General features: G+C 38.9%; 1 protein-coding gene across 2 annotated transcripts in view; it reads right to left on the reverse strand.

Annotated features, from left to right (window-relative positions):
- Nucleotides 1-53: 53 nt before the first annotated feature.
- The window catches only part of LOC118412035 (bifunctional 3'-phosphoadenosine 5'-phosphosulfate synthase-like), a 22,803-nt gene continuing 7,220 nt past the window's right edge, over nucleotides 54-15,636 (reverse strand). The window contains exons 1-13 of one of the 2 annotated variants that reach the window (XM_035814631.1): nucleotides 12,340-12,483; nucleotides 8,784-8,960; nucleotides 8,270-8,443; nucleotides 7,889-8,027; nucleotides 7,094-7,212; nucleotides 6,108-6,221; nucleotides 5,596-5,707; nucleotides 4,830-5,035; nucleotides 4,172-4,433; nucleotides 3,183-3,325; nucleotides 2,600-2,725; nucleotides 2,051-2,180; nucleotides 54-1,763 (exon numbers count right to left, since the gene is read on the reverse strand). In XM_035814631.1, the coding sequence (XP_035670524.1) occupies nucleotides 1,648-1,763; nucleotides 2,051-2,180; nucleotides 2,600-2,725; nucleotides 3,183-3,325; nucleotides 4,172-4,433; nucleotides 4,830-5,035; nucleotides 5,596-5,707; nucleotides 6,108-6,221; nucleotides 7,094-7,212; nucleotides 7,889-8,027; nucleotides 8,270-8,443; nucleotides 8,784-8,960; nucleotides 12,340-12,360 (1,839 nt within the window). In that variant the 5' untranslated portion in view covers nucleotides 12,361-12,483 and the 3' untranslated portion in view covers nucleotides 54-1,647. Of the gene's footprint in view, nucleotides 1,764-2,050; nucleotides 2,181-2,599; nucleotides 2,726-3,182; nucleotides 3,326-4,171; nucleotides 4,434-4,829; nucleotides 5,036-5,595; nucleotides 5,708-6,107; nucleotides 6,222-7,093; nucleotides 7,213-7,888; nucleotides 8,028-8,269; nucleotides 8,444-8,783; nucleotides 8,961-12,339; nucleotides 12,484-15,636 lie in introns of those variants that run through there. The other variant, XM_035814630.1, reaches the window with a different exon arrangement.

Raw genomic sequence — 15,636 nt, forward strand, 5'->3', positions numbered from 1 at the left:
TTAATAATAAGAAAGGGGTAGTATATATGCTAACCAAGTAGTAAAGGCACAAGTTGAGATTAAATCTTGTTTTTATTTGCTTTCTCCTGTATATGGGTGATTCAGTCTAGGAGGAAAGTATGCTAGAAATGCTAAGAAGGGCTATAGTGCACATAGTATGCCGAGTTAGCAGCATGGCAACTTTGCTTAAGGCTGGCAAAGATACTGAACGAGTGGAATACGTGGCTGAATGTTTATAGGGTTAAAAGAGAGACAATGTGTAGTTGTTGTTTTTTTGTCACTTGTTCGGTATTGACTACTTTTAACTAGTAACTTATTTCATGTGGAGTTGATTCTATCTTTAGCTTGTAGAGACAAAATCACTTTGTTGCAGCCAGCTTTTTTTCTCAATTATATATGGTGCCATGACAATCTGGAAATATATGTCATACACTTTGTATTGCTTGTTGCTATACAAAAATGTTGTACTAGCTTTCCCTGGACCTATCACAAGCACTGCCCCTGGTTTACACCATTCACACAGAATCTCAAAAGTCAACTTCCATCAAATTGATATTTTACCATTTCTTCTACATTGTCGTAGCATCTTATTAAAGCTGAGCTGTAATAAACTAAGACAGAATAACAGTACATTTAATTTATCTGGTACACTTCATTTACAATGTAGATTCAAAGATTGGCGACTGATGTTAAAAGTACCGGATACATCAAATTTTTAAGGCACAATGGATTCAAATGTAAGACAAACATATCATGAAGCAGAATTTAAACAGATGATTGGTGGCCCAAATTACAGACTTTTCAAAACTTCATGATTGTGGCCTTGTTTCTGACTGTGAAATATACATATTGCAAGACTCAACCAAATGAAAAGTACAAAAGTTGATCAAGAGGCAAGAGTTAAAATCTGGTAGTTGTGTAGTACCAGTACTATGCTCTCTAATACATGTGTCAATGGAGTATTTTGTATGGAAATATTTATCCCTAAATGATACCAAGGTGAAATGTTTAAAAAAATCTGCAGAACATTCAAGCTCTTTACACAAGAATATGGAAGAAATCATCACCCTTAAACTGGCATCACTCAAAAGAAAATAAGTGTTAAACTAAAAGTTAAGATCACCTCAAAGTAAAAGTAAATTTAAAGGAAAGCAAAATAAAAACCTAGTGTTATAATTTGGAGACATTGTGTGTCACAGTCTTATAATTGACTACCAGCAATTGTAGCAGTCATTGTTCAGTTGTACAAATCTGACTCTGGATCAATAGGATGTTTAACAGGAAAAGAAAATGCTGTTTATGTACTCAACAATGTGTTGTAGAATTTAAGACTAGTAGTGCCACAGCACGATTTGGAATGTTTGTATTGATGACAATCTGAATGTTGAAAAAGCGTTTTCTTAACAACTTAAAGACAACAAAATCTATTAGTGCAAGACAGACATTGAAGTGTAGTGCTGATTCTAAGATACTGATGTTAGCTTAAAGTTTTATGAAAATATGACTAAAATAATGTGACCATTTATAAATTTCCATCAGGATAATCTAGAACACTTGGACAAGGAAACAAGTAATAAAACGACCTATATCACTTTATCAGTGATAAGTACAACTGCATATATGACTGGCTCCAGAGCTGGTGGTGTTTTAGACGTTCTTGTTGAGAGACTGGTAGTAGTCAGACAGGACTGTCCATGCCTTGGGAGCCATGAATCCACTTGGCGGTTCCTCCCCCTCTCGAGCAAACTTACGCATCTTGGTCCCTGGAGAGACACAGAAAATAACAACACATAAGGCATGCATGTATGTTGAGCAAAACTTACATGTACCAATACTCAGACCACATTAATCTTGTAGGCATCTGAGTACATTCCACAAAACTGCACTGCATGTACCAAGGTACAAACTTTCCTTCAGACTTTTCAATTTAACATTACACTAAATCTATCTGAAAATGAAAGAACCAACAACATAACTTGGTGTGACCTAACATTTTGAAGTAAGTCAAAATAGAGCACACATATGTACATGTCCGTAGGTAGGGCCTGACCTGATATAAAGAGGAAGTCCTCTTTCTTCTCAGGGTCATAGAAGTCCATCTGCTGTTTCTTAAGGTTGTAGGCTGCAACACGGAAGGGTACGATCTCCAGCTGGGTCAGTCCTGGTGCCATGGTGAGAACCTGGGAGGAAACAGGAAGGCATCATGTTACAGCTACAGGTATGTATCTGTATCTGCATTGTTAATGCACATCTGCATTGTTAACACACCAGCTTAGTAGGCAAACAGCCTAAATTGAACAACCTGTCACACCTAAACCTTTGCAAGTATTTTCAATTAACTTTGTATTAAAATTGTGGTAGCAACAGCCAGATTACTGAATCAAAATATACAAACTGAACACGCATGTCATGTACTGATGAACAGCTATATTCATCCATTGGCACATCTTTCATGAAGCCACATCTACACATACATGTACTCTAAAGCCTAAGCCACATCTTTCAAATAAAAGTCTATACAAAATCTTTGCAGTAGTAATATGTTGAATATGTACCATAACATCAGGGAGGATTTGGTACAACAATGTGATATATTCACCTTGCTCCCATGGGTGGGTTCATACAGGTCTTTAGCCCCGTCAGGATGAGGCATCCCTGCAGGGTCCCGACCCACGATGTAGAATGTCGCTCCTGTTGACATGCGGGCCTTGGCGTGCCATTGAACCTGCAAACAACCACAGTTCCAGCTTGCATCAGTGTTTCATTTCAAGTTAACATGATATGTAAACAACGGTAGTTTAATGTAGACGTCCACTTTTCATTGTTGTGGGGTGCTAAAATTGCTTATATATGATAAATATATGATGATATGATATGATCTCTCACAAGGTTACATGTTTACTTGTTCATCATCAGTATCTCTGAATGCCAAACAGTTTTTCTCTCACAGGTACATATACTAAGGTGGAAGGAGGTGTGATAATTAAGTCAGTGAAAGGCATCAGGGGCCTGAAGTTGTTAGCAGTTGAAGATAGATTTTCCTAGACTCCTCTTTCAATGAACAGAGAAACAAAACTAACCTACCATCGAAAAAACAGATATTTGCGTCATCTTTGAGTTCAAGTTTGCTTGGTACCGATGGCACCGCAAATATTTCAAGACATGCTTAGAAGTTTAAATACCTCTGTTGGTCCTGCATACAGCATGGGTGAGGGGAAGATAGACAGCACTGTACTCTCTGGGTCCAGGATCTTATCCTCCAACACTGCCTTGTGTTGTTGTATACGGACAGGCAGGGGAACATCATCCTCTTTGGTCCAACCACCTGGTCAAGAACAATCAGAGAAACAAAATTGTTCAGAGATGGCAGGCCCTTGATGCAATTACAGTCAAACCTGCCGGAGTGACCACCTCTTCTCAGCGACCACCTGGCCATTTCGACCGCTTTTTCTCGGTCCCGATTTATTTTCCCATTGACGTAAGCATTAAGCGACCTTTTCTCAACGACCACCTGGCCAACGCAACCGCGACCGGCCCAAATTGGGACCTACAACGGATTTTCAAGCTTGAGGTTTTCATCGATTTTTGATGATAATTAGCGCGATTTTGTGCCGAAATCGGCCAGTTTGTGTCGGATTTTGGGGTTAAATTTACAGTTTACAGTGTGCGTGTTGTATTTGACATTAATGACCTCGCTTCTTTGCGTGCGTGCAGTGTGCTTGCTATTTGCCATTAAACACAACGGCAACCATTTATACTTTGCATCGGGCATGTTTTGAGTCGATACTCTTCTCAGCGACCACCTGTCCAAATCGACCGCTTTTTTCCGGTCCCCCAGGTGGTCGTTTTGGGCAGGTTTGACTGTACTAGAACATGACATAATCAGTCATACTGCCTTGTGGTAAGCAACACACACACAGAGGCATGCCCAAACAATTATTATACTTCGTGAAGCAAACCCTGGAAAGTAAATTTCATGTGTTTTTACAATGTATACTTTCCAAAATAACGTAGGATGTTAGGTACAAATGACGATGGGGATGTGACCTAGAACCTAGACTATCCTGTAGAAAAGTGATCAGAGAAGTCAAACAGAGCTAAAATATGACGGATACCTGTATGGAAAATTTAAACAATCATAAAGAAACATTGAAAACCAAGAGTCCCTTACCCAGTGGGTGCAGCAGGAGAACAGGTTTCTTGTACCCCCTCTCCAACAGCCTCCTCTTGGTGTCCTGCATCAGCAGCGCGTGCCCGTTGTGCACCGGGTTACGCAGCTGGAAGGCAAACACGGCGTCTGCGCCCATGGAGCGGAACTTCTGTCGGAGCTCGTTGGGCGTCAGACGGAAGTGGTCAAGGCCATCATTCCACCGGATTCGCTCCAGGACCTCCAGGTCGCCTCCCACCAACCAATCACCACTCTCGAAAATCATCTGGAGCAGACATCACAAGAATGGAATTGATTGCTGTGTACACATTCATATGTTTTTGAATGGATTATGGTAGGAGTGGAAAAGGGACTTAATGTGCTGTTTCAACTTCACAATTAAAGTGATTCTGTAGTACAGTGGTAACATTTTGAAACACCTATTTGCAGGATCATAAGTTCGTGGTAGAGAAGTAATAGAGAAAATAAAACTAGCAACATTACAAGATAAACATGTATATGATTGTAACTACATTCAATGATGTAAAGTTGTAAACTCCTTTTTTCACACTCTATCTGGTCCACTCTTAGCAGAAATGACTTTGTTTATTAGCTGTAAAGTAACGTATTGATATTAGAACATGTATTTCTAAGACACAGTTTGCCCTTTCAGGATAAGTACCTTCACTGAAGGATGACCCTTGTTGCTTGTCCCAAATGTCCGACAACTCCGTTCCTCTTTCCGATGTTCGAAGAATTCCGGTGTGCGGAGGATGGCCACACGTTTCCCATCATACTGCAGCGCTATGGCCGCACTGCCCTCCAGTCTCTCCTTATCCTCAGTGGAACAAGCCAACACTATAGGAATTGTCTGGTTTGTCACACCCCCTGGAAAAACACAAGATGTACACAGTTAATATCAGGATGTTGAAGGAGGCAATCAGAGATGGCAGATTTCACTCTCTCCAAGCATACAGAATCTGAACTACTGCCCCTGGGAGAACATATAGAAACTGCACTGCACCAGCTGCCTGAACATACAGAAACTGCACTGCTGACACATTGGTAAATACACTGCACCTCCCTGACAGAACATGTAGAATCTGCACTGCTCCCTCTGGCACAACATACAGGAACTGCAGTGCAGAAAACGACATGCATACACTGAACTACACTGGACTACAAGTACTTCTTTGTGAACAAAATGTACCATTTAAGACTTTAATTGAGCATTTTTCAGAAATAAAGCATGCCAGGAACTTGATGGCATTCTTTTGGCAGTTGTGGGTGTGAGATACGAACTTCAGAACTGTAGTGAACAATAATCACAGAGATAATTCAGGACAGTGACTGTTGCTTGTCCTTCTCCCTGCCACATGACCCCATAACCAACACACATCTGGTGCCAAATGGCTACCTTGGCAGGCTGAGGGTTAAAAGGGACCTACCGTCCATCATGATGCCGAAGTGCTGACATTGCAGATACTCCCTCTCCCGCATGAACCCAGAGAGGGGAGTGGCCCAGCCCTCGGCCAGCACCTGGCACCACTGCATGTCAACCTGGACAACAGGGCAACAACAACTGTTAATGAAAGTGATCTTAAACCAGTTTATCTTACTGAGGAGCTAATCTTTCACCAACCAGGACAACTTAATAAAAAACCAATGCACAGAAAGTTGGCATATTTGAATAGTTTACATTCAAGGATGCAAGGGTTAAAAAGCTAATAAATGAATGCAGGTGATAATCAATTTTCTTAATATCTGACACACTCAACTGTATCTAACTATCTGTGTCTGTATATACAGTATAACGGTACTTGGTGTAACACACCAGGATTGCAGGTACACAGCACGGCACTGAACAACCTGTTACACCTAACCTTTCCACATTTAACTGCAAGCGTTGTTTTTAATGCCAGCTGTAAAACTAAAGAAACTAGTAAACTTGAAAAAGTACCTTGTTGATGTTGAGAGTTGCCAAACTCTCGGCATCTGAGCGGGCAGCCTCCAGCTTGTTCTCAGGCACGAACAGCTCCCGCACAGTCTCCATGGCAGAGCGCGGGACGATACCCTGTAGGCAGAAATGACATACACACATCACTCAACTGTTGTATTCCAAGATATCACTGTGATAGTACTATACTGTACTTACATCTACAGCCACACCAATTTATTTGTTTGGTTCTCAGACACCTTCTAGTAAAAATTTGCCAAGAGGTCACTATATTCACTCTTGGATATTGTGCTTTCCACTCCGCTTATCTTTATGTTGATCCTCCAGTTCAAAGTCACTTTAAAGAATTTGAGAACTATCAAACTAAATTGGCGTGGCCTGAATTACAAAAATTAAAAGAAACCTCCTGAAAATATTGGATGGAGGTTCAAATCAAAATGTAGGACCTTGAAAAATTAGTCCCTTTACATGTAAAACTGCAGAAAAATATCTCAACTTAAGTTCCAAAAAACCCATACCTCTGCCAATTGTGGAAAATGCTATGCATGAAGAAAGAAAATATAAACTTTGTATAATGATCTACGATGATTCCAATTAAGAATTAACATGCTTATAAATGGCACCAAAAATAAAAATCTCCTTGGCAGGAATGCTACTGTAAAAAAAAAAGAACTTCAAGACATGCACTTTAAAACACACTGGAAGGCATTCAAGGAACACCTGGCAGCAAGGATGTGTTTTCAACTGGCATGCAGCAACCACGTCTTGCAGGAATTACTGCAGGGAAGTTGGTGTGAAAATTGGACATTCCAATGCTGTGTTTCTTTGAGGTACCTAGCTTTAATTATTCATCCTTCAAAATTGAAAGTTAAATTCTTTCTGCAAACAGGAAATTTTTGTAAATACAGGTGACCATTTCAAGCCCTGACCCAAACTTTCATACGTTGATTTTGTTGTAAATACACAAACAGTGCTGTTGACAAACTTACGTTCTCCTGCATGACAGACACGATGGTCTGAACACACTCGTCCACAGCTAGTTCCGTCGTCTTGACAACGATCTCCGGGTTCTCCGGGCGCTCATAGGGGGAGTCGATACCGGTGAAGCCTAAAACACATCAACACAAGTTGAACTACATGTAGATGTCTCTGATGTGCCTTACTGTTTTAATTTTTTTGTTTGTTCAATCTTTACATATGATTTACTATCCATACTTTGTAAATTTCAGTTTCATTAATTTTCGATTTACACATGATTTGATATATGATTTGACCTCTGACCTCCACTCCATCTCTTGACATATTGATTTTGACCTTGGAACGTTTTCGACATGAGTATGGACACTGATTATGTTTTGACGCACCGGCTTTATGTTTTCTGTACTGTATGTTGTCCCTGGATGTTCAAAGTTTGACTGATTGTAACCACGTTTTTTGTCCTGTATTTATTATTTTACATGTATGTTTGATGGGCCCCCTTGGAAATCAACTATGCACTGTTGTAGGGGCTACCCATCTGTTTTCAAGATGAAATAAATAAATAAATAAATAAGACAGAAGAAAATTCATAAATTGTAAATTCATCCTAAAGTTGATAATAGGAGAGGAAATGAGACTTTTACTGTGCTTTGAGTAGAAAGGTTACTGTAACAGGCCGACAAGGCTATCCAGATCAAATAAAGATTATTGATTGATTGATTGAGTGATTGATTGATTGAAAACTGACAAAAAATGTTTACTGGTAATGCAAAACAAAGAAACAAATAAACGGTTCATCAGCCCACCTTTGATCTTCCCTTCATGAGCCTTCTTGTACAGTCCCTTGACATCACGACGCTCGCACTCCTCTAGTGGTGTGTCCACAAACACCTCGATGAACTTCAGCCCGTTGTCCTCATGCAGCTGACGGGCAATATCACGATCCTACATGTACATATGAAGGGTTATTATTAGCACAGGTCAACTATGTGTTGAATAAGGGACAAGAAATAGAAGATTCTCTAGATAATGCTGGATAAGGACCAAACATTTTAACCGATACGGGCCAGTCTATTTTGCATGAAAGCTCTTTGAAGCAAAGTATACCTGGAATACTTGGATTCCAGGTTAGTTTCCGTGTCTACAGACAGAGTACCAAAAGATGATGATGATGATCATGAATCTACCTTCTGGAAGGGACTGATGAAGGCAGAGATCGCCACAATGCCGCCGTCAGCGAACAGCCGCGCCACTTCCCCCACACGGCGGATGTTCTCTTCACGGTCCTCGGCCGTGAAGCCCAGGTTCTTGTTCAGGCCAGTACGGATGTTGTCACCATCCAAGGTGTAGGACGGGATCGCCTAAAGTTTAATGTAGATATCAGCATGTTTGTGCATGTATATTGGGAATCGCAGAAAGACACAGACACATAGGCATACTGACACAAACAGATACACAAACACATGCAAATGTACAAACATGTGACTTATATGTGCACATACACACACACACACAGACACACACACAAACATACAAACAAATTCACCCACAACTATAAACACATGTACACATACACAAACACAGTAGAGATACCAATGTACACACAGTAGTCAGTACACACATGGCACACACACAAACAAACACGCACACAAACACACACACTCATGAACACACATACTCATGAACACACACAGTACACACCTTCCCACACAGGTACTCCTCCAGAGCGAAGGCAATGGTGGACTTGCCAGCGCCGGACAGTCCAGTCAGCCAGATGCAGCAGCCTCGGAAACCGCCGCGTTGTCCGAGAACCTGTCCACGCTTCGTCCTGCTGACATGATGCTGCTGGGGGTACACGTTCGTCGCCTTGATGAAGTTCTGAAAGACGTATGTTCAAAACGTTATTTTAGAAATTTATTTAAGATTTAAGAAGACTCTTCCATTTCTTTCGGGTAAAGTTAATTCTCCAAGAATCTAATAAATTCCATATCTTCCAAAAATTAAATAGTGCTTTGTCACTAAAATGATAGACTTACAGGTTTATTCCCATTCCTTTCAAGGACCTCTTTATGCTACGGTTGCTATTGAGGTCACAATAATTAACTAAATTGGCTCGTTCTGTTTCATGAGAAGAAAAACTTGTTCTTGTTACCATTCATGTGTTAACATACAGCACCATACTACTCATTCACTCATTTGTACAAGTCAACCAAAGATTCTCTACTAGTATCTACCTATGTCAGCTTCGTTCGTCAATAAGTTCTTCCACTGTGACCCTCTTCCTGTATGTCATTTTACCCGAGGGTACCCGTTACTCATAATGAAAAGTACTTCATTACAAAGACTTCCTTCTCAGAAACCCCTACTGGTAATTTGGGGGCACAGAATCCTTTGTCACAGTACAAGTTACCAGAGGTACAATTTACCTCAGATAGTTGCACAGAAGGCACTTAAACAAACATAATGATAAACAAAGGCAAGCATGTTATAAGATATTATGGAACTTATGTATCAAAATGATGTATTAATTGTACTCCATAAGAATGCATTCAATCTTTCATCTGTTATTGCAGCCACTGGTTGAATAAAAATGTAATGTCATACATAAATTTCACTGCCTAGTATGATTTTCAAATGTTGCCACTCCTTTAATTTTTTTTCATGCGTTGCAGCAAATACATGCTTGAATGATCATGATTAAGCTGAGCAATTACATGAACAGTAATGTCACAGTTCACGTGGCAGTCTAATAGATGAGGTAATGTGTCCTTTGCACTGATGGCATACAGTATAAAAATGTAATGTGGATCCTCCCCAGAACAAATAACATCACGCATGTTTATTCTACCCTTCGTATGTTTACATACATCAGGAAAAAGGATTTACATCTTCTCATTGATGTATGTTACATCCTGGTCAGAGTGAGAAATAAACATCAGTCACAATATATATATCGTGTACTTGGGACAATGACTGAGAAAAAAGGTGTGCTACGAGGTATTTTTTAATATCCAACTGTGTTTTCACTGTACATGTAGACTCCCTATACAGCTGTTTAACTTTTACCAGACATCTTTGTATAGTGTGCAGGTGTGCAGGTACTATACATCTTGAAATATTTGGAGTGGTTCAATTTATATGGTTTTCAAAGTGACCTCACCACCATAATGTTATAAAAATCAGAGAATATGCATTTTAGTGCTATAGTATCATTGCGCCTGCAAAAACACAACAAAAACCTCCATTTCCCTTTCATCCAGAAGTTAAATCCTGCCAAAAATAAATGAATTGACAGTATGCTCCACTTTCACACAAATGATGCCATAATTGCTTTAGCCCCACCCTTAAATGTAATTCAGCTGGCTGGAAGAAAATTCTATGGGTATGAAGCCTTTTGAACCTTGGCAAGTGATTAGAGTATGGTACAGGCACATGTAATCTATTTTCATACAGGAATATAACTGTTTCAACTGCAAATCTAAACCACTGGGAAACCCACAATTTTGTTCCTACATATAACCATGAAACAAAACTGCTGTGAAAGTAACTGAATGTACATGTAGCTCCATGGTGGTCCTTTTCTAACCTCCTTGGTAGTTCTATGTGACAAGTCTACTAAGTATCAAGGCGAAACAAAACTACTGCTATAGTCAAAACACCAAACCCAGAGCAGCTATAGGAAGCCATGGTGTAAATGCACAAACCTTAAAAAAAGGCTTTACTCTCATAATCTCATAAACTCTTGGTTGAATGCATTCCTTTGGATGCTAGTACATGTACATGTATTTAGTTTTGTTATGTTGGTCTAAAAGCCCCAGAGGTTAGCCATAGAGACAATGTTTCTCAAGACAACATTGAGAAAAAAATGTTGTCTTCTGTAACATTATGGGCAATTTGTAGACAACCTTTCATTGTCTGAATGTTAGCCGGTTTAGCCTATTCACTTTTAAATAAACAGCAGCTCAATTGAGGCAGGCAGACCAGGGTTATGTTTGGGCTGAAACTGTGCACATACTACTGGTTAATATTTTAAATAAATGACCGATTGCTTTCCAAAATTTAAATTTTGTAGCATCCTGGATCAATTTTTGCTTGATGAAGGCTTCACTCATGGATACTAGAAGAAACTTTTCTGGTGGATTACAAGGACAAGACGTACATCCGGTCTTACACATGAGTAGATACACGTAATCATTAACTTAAAGAGACCTGTTCATTAAAGTGTCTCCAAGCCTTTAATATGTGGAACTTGCAGACGTGGCCCTTATACTAAGTTTTAGATCTAGTGAAAGCCAGGGTTTTCTTGAGACAGACATTGGTTCACTTATCATAATGATTGACACAGGGTCTCTTGTTAGATTCAGACACAAGCTATGTCAGTTACTGAGTTCTTTTCCTGGGGATATCTTCTCAACAAACATACCATGGGAATGAGAACTCCTACTCTTTACTGAGTTACTCATTCTAAGTACATGTAGTTATATGTGAGACATACTTCAATCAAGACATTTGGTGCAGGTTTGATGTTTAACTGAAAAAGGTGCTCTAGATTATGGACTATGTAGTGACCTTTCTCACAGCTAAATTGAGTTGTAATTGTCTCAAGGGCAGGATATAAATTAAAGACTCACACAACTGCTGGTGTAAAATTTCTTTCCAGCATTCTTAAGTTACCTTTTTGTAAAAAAAAGTTCACACTCGAAATATCTTTTAAGAAACAGTGCAACTTTTCTGACATAGACAGGCCGATACTTTAGTTACAAAGTATCTGTAGCATTACTGTTAAGACAACAACAGAATTGAACTGTTGGAAAAGAGGATGATTTGATGGGTCAAATATCTCAGGCTACATTTGAAAAACATGGGACTAGCTAGGCATATACATGTAAGATCCTCTGTACTATGTTTCTTTTTCTACAAAATGGAAAAAGAGGTACTAAGACCTTGGAATGTAACCTCTTTGCCCTGCGTATGTTTTCTTATGAGTCTACCAGCACCATACTGGCTGAACCAGTTTATATGTGGGATTCCTCATGAAAGCAGACAAACTGCACACAAATATCTTCAAGTTACAAAAACAGACAAAAGTATCTAGTGACCGTAAAAGACCAAGATTAGTTCACCCAAAACTGGCAAACACACATTCAAGACGTAGTACAGTGATTTCTTAGTGGAAAATGTCATCCCAAAACTGAAAAAGATAATATGGAAGAGACTAAATTACTGCAAAACATATAGCAAATAAAAACAAGCTTACAGTCACGAAAGCTGAGGCCATACTGCTTTCTGGAAAGTTAGTTTGGAATGGTTGAGAAGAGGGCGTGTAGTACTACCGGCGTCTCTCTGAGCTGCCCAGCTTGTCTGACTACCTTTGAGACACCTCTGAACTTTTAAATGAGTGAGGACTAAGCCCCGCCCACCTAAAGGTTCTGCATGGGGGTTATCAGGAGCACTGACAAAGTGGGTAAATATCTTGGTAGCAAATTCATGCTTGCTCTCTATTTTCACTGAAAGTATTAAAAGAAATTTCATTACCGTTGAATTTCATATAGAATATCAACAGTGTTAGTGCTAGTGAAAGCTAAAGAACAACATTTTTAGAGGCAGATCTTTTAGGCAAAATTATCCAATGCCATTGATATGATATGAACATTATTGCAGTTTTACTGTTAGTTATTTTTCCAAAGAGAAAAATCTACGTACATTCCCCAAATTGGGCCTATAATTTGTAATTTTCAGGTCAAATTCATCTTAAACATTCGTGCATATTTGGCAAAATTTGTGGCTTAAGTGGACTACCAAGTCACACGCAAGATTTATAAATCGAATGCCAAAAAAACAATCTCCAGATCTCTTTCCGACAAGTCCTTACCTGAAGGAATGCCCAGCATTGAGAGAGAAAATCTGCAGCAGAACTACTGAACGTCATGACTTCTTATTTCCTTTTACAATACAATTACAAGTAGATCAACCTTTCCAACAATATCAACTGTTGTACCAGTAAAGATGACCAAGATGACTATAAATAACATAGGGACCTAGGATTTATATAATGCTGTAATTAATATATGTAATAAAAACAATACACAGCAAGATGCTGCAACTAAACCCTTCTATTTCTGGAAAGCACCAATAAAATCTGAGAAGGGAACATCGTTATACATGGAAATAGAAACAGATAATTGGATATAATGGCTTTGGCCTACATACAAGTCATATTAGTCCAGATGTCTTGTTAACAGTTATTCTTGATGCACTTTTAAGCATGCTTATTTCTGCTTTGATATGTGATGATATTGCATTTTGATAATTATAGATTTGATTTTTTGATTATGTTAGTTATGCTTAACAAGATGTGACAATGTGGCATGTCATAAGCAAGGGAGTATGGTTACCAAATGCAAAATGTACTTTGTCCTTCTGCTTGCAAAATGTACTTTGTCCTTCTGCTTAGGGCTGTTGTCTTTGACAGTATGACTCAGTATCAGAAATTGTTAATGTTACAGACAATCTAAATGTTAAAGCATGAAGATATGAAAATATTCTACATAACCATGCAGTGACATCTATACACATGTAAGTGTAAAATTTTATTGTAACTTTGGAAGGAGAGCTGAAATTGACAAAAACTGGCTATTATCAAATACAAAACAATAAAATTACTACTTGTACTAAGTTGTATTACTTGCAAAATTTGCTCTTCCCATGTATATAATGTTGAAATGCTCAGTCACCTCATACAACATTACAAAGCATTTTAATTTTTCTTCACATCCAAACTAAAACACACAACATGGTTTCAATGAATAAACTGCTTAGTCACCCATAGGAAAACTGTAGTACAGGTGGCAAAGGCCAGAGATTATCACAGTGTCAATAATGAAATGCTCAGTCATCCTTGCTAAACGTTAAACAACTTTAAATTTTTCTAACGTGTCAGGACGGAAACACCCAACAGAACCCCCTTACGTCAACAGTACATAATTGCTCAGGTAAATACTCCCTGACCACGTCATCACCTGTCACTGACGAGTATCGTATGTACGGTCAATTAAGCGACCGCACGGACAATTGCCACATGCGCTGACCTCATGTTTAAATGGCCCGGGGCAGTCCAGCATATATATACATTCAACTCATTTACTCTTAACTTTCTTGCTACATATCATTACAGCACAAGAAGTTGAATGGAACAATAATGTATTTTCAATTAAGTATGCATGACTGAACTGTCTAAAGTAAATAGCTGCTCTGTAGTGTGGGTTATCAAAATGTAAATACCCTTTGTGAATTAACGTTACTGTAAATTCATTTATTTTTGTAAGGATTTAATTCCATGTTAGCAGCACATGAGAAAGGAAGTTTTTATTGAGTTTCAAGTTCGGGGTAGAATTTTACTACTAATACAGTACCATAAAAACATCCTGTATTACTAGTATATATATGTCAGTGTAATGAGTTTACAGTGGACAGGCACTTCAATAAGTGCAGAAATAAAACCACTGCGAGTATTTCAAGATTTACAGTAGATTATCAGAGCTCCATTATAAGTACCCAAAATTTATTTTGGGAGGGGCCTTTATTATTCATAATAATATGTTTGTTTACCGTATGTGAAGGAATTTGATAATTTTTTACAGGTGTTTATTCTTCTGATCTACCCGGTACCCTTTCTATTTCTAACACCTCCAGCAGCCCCAGAGAGTGGGACAGAAATGTTATGCCTCTTTTGTTGAAGACTACAGCCACAGAGCACAGTTGTTTAGGGCACAAGGCACGTGTAAAGCAGGGTATGTATAAGAGACGGGACTCTGCACTAGCAAAATACATGGTGTGTAGTACAAGCTCCCTCTCCGTGAGTATGTGAGCTGGAAACCTGTCACAGAAATATATGTACCCTGCTTTACACGTGTATCGAATGTCAAGGTAATGCTAGGAAGTTCCTCCTGTTTCCACTTTAAATGATATTATAATGCCCTTATCGCAACTACTGTAAATGTTTTTAAGTTCGCGGGGATGTAATTTCGCGGTAGCGGGAAAAAGGACTTTTCGCGGTGGATTTAAGTTCGCGGTAACACTATAGACTGCAATCTAATATCATAATAGAAAAATGTTCGCGGCGGTTTTAAATTCGCGGTGAAGTGGTCACCGCGAAAACCGCGAACATTAATCCACCGCGAACATTTCTGCATTTACAGTATATCCGCCCCTCCTGAAACAACTTTAGCCAGTGAGTGCAGCTTTCAACAAAGAAGGCAGCACAAATCTTATTTGGTTCGTCATGAAAGGACTTCAGGGCCAAGAAGCTAAACTGAAGTCAGTTAGTTTTATCAGCTAAATATTGGCCGCAGCCAGTACTGTCCTACTAGCACTGTTTTTAACGGAGGTGTTGAAAATAGAAGTTCTAAGAACTATAATGATTGAACAGGGGGCACAATTTGATTTGATTTTCAAACAATTGTAGATTACAAAGGGGTCTTTTATCACACCCATGATCTACAAGTCACTGATAAATGTATTAAAAAAGTATTTCATTTTAGCATGAATTAAAATG

This window comes from Branchiostoma floridae, chromosome 3, assembly GCF_000003815.2.
Source record: "Branchiostoma floridae strain S238N-H82 chromosome 3, Bfl_VNyyK, whole genome shotgun sequence".
Classification (NCBI taxonomy): domain Eukaryota; kingdom Metazoa; phylum Chordata; class Leptocardii; order Amphioxiformes; family Branchiostomatidae; genus Branchiostoma; species Branchiostoma floridae.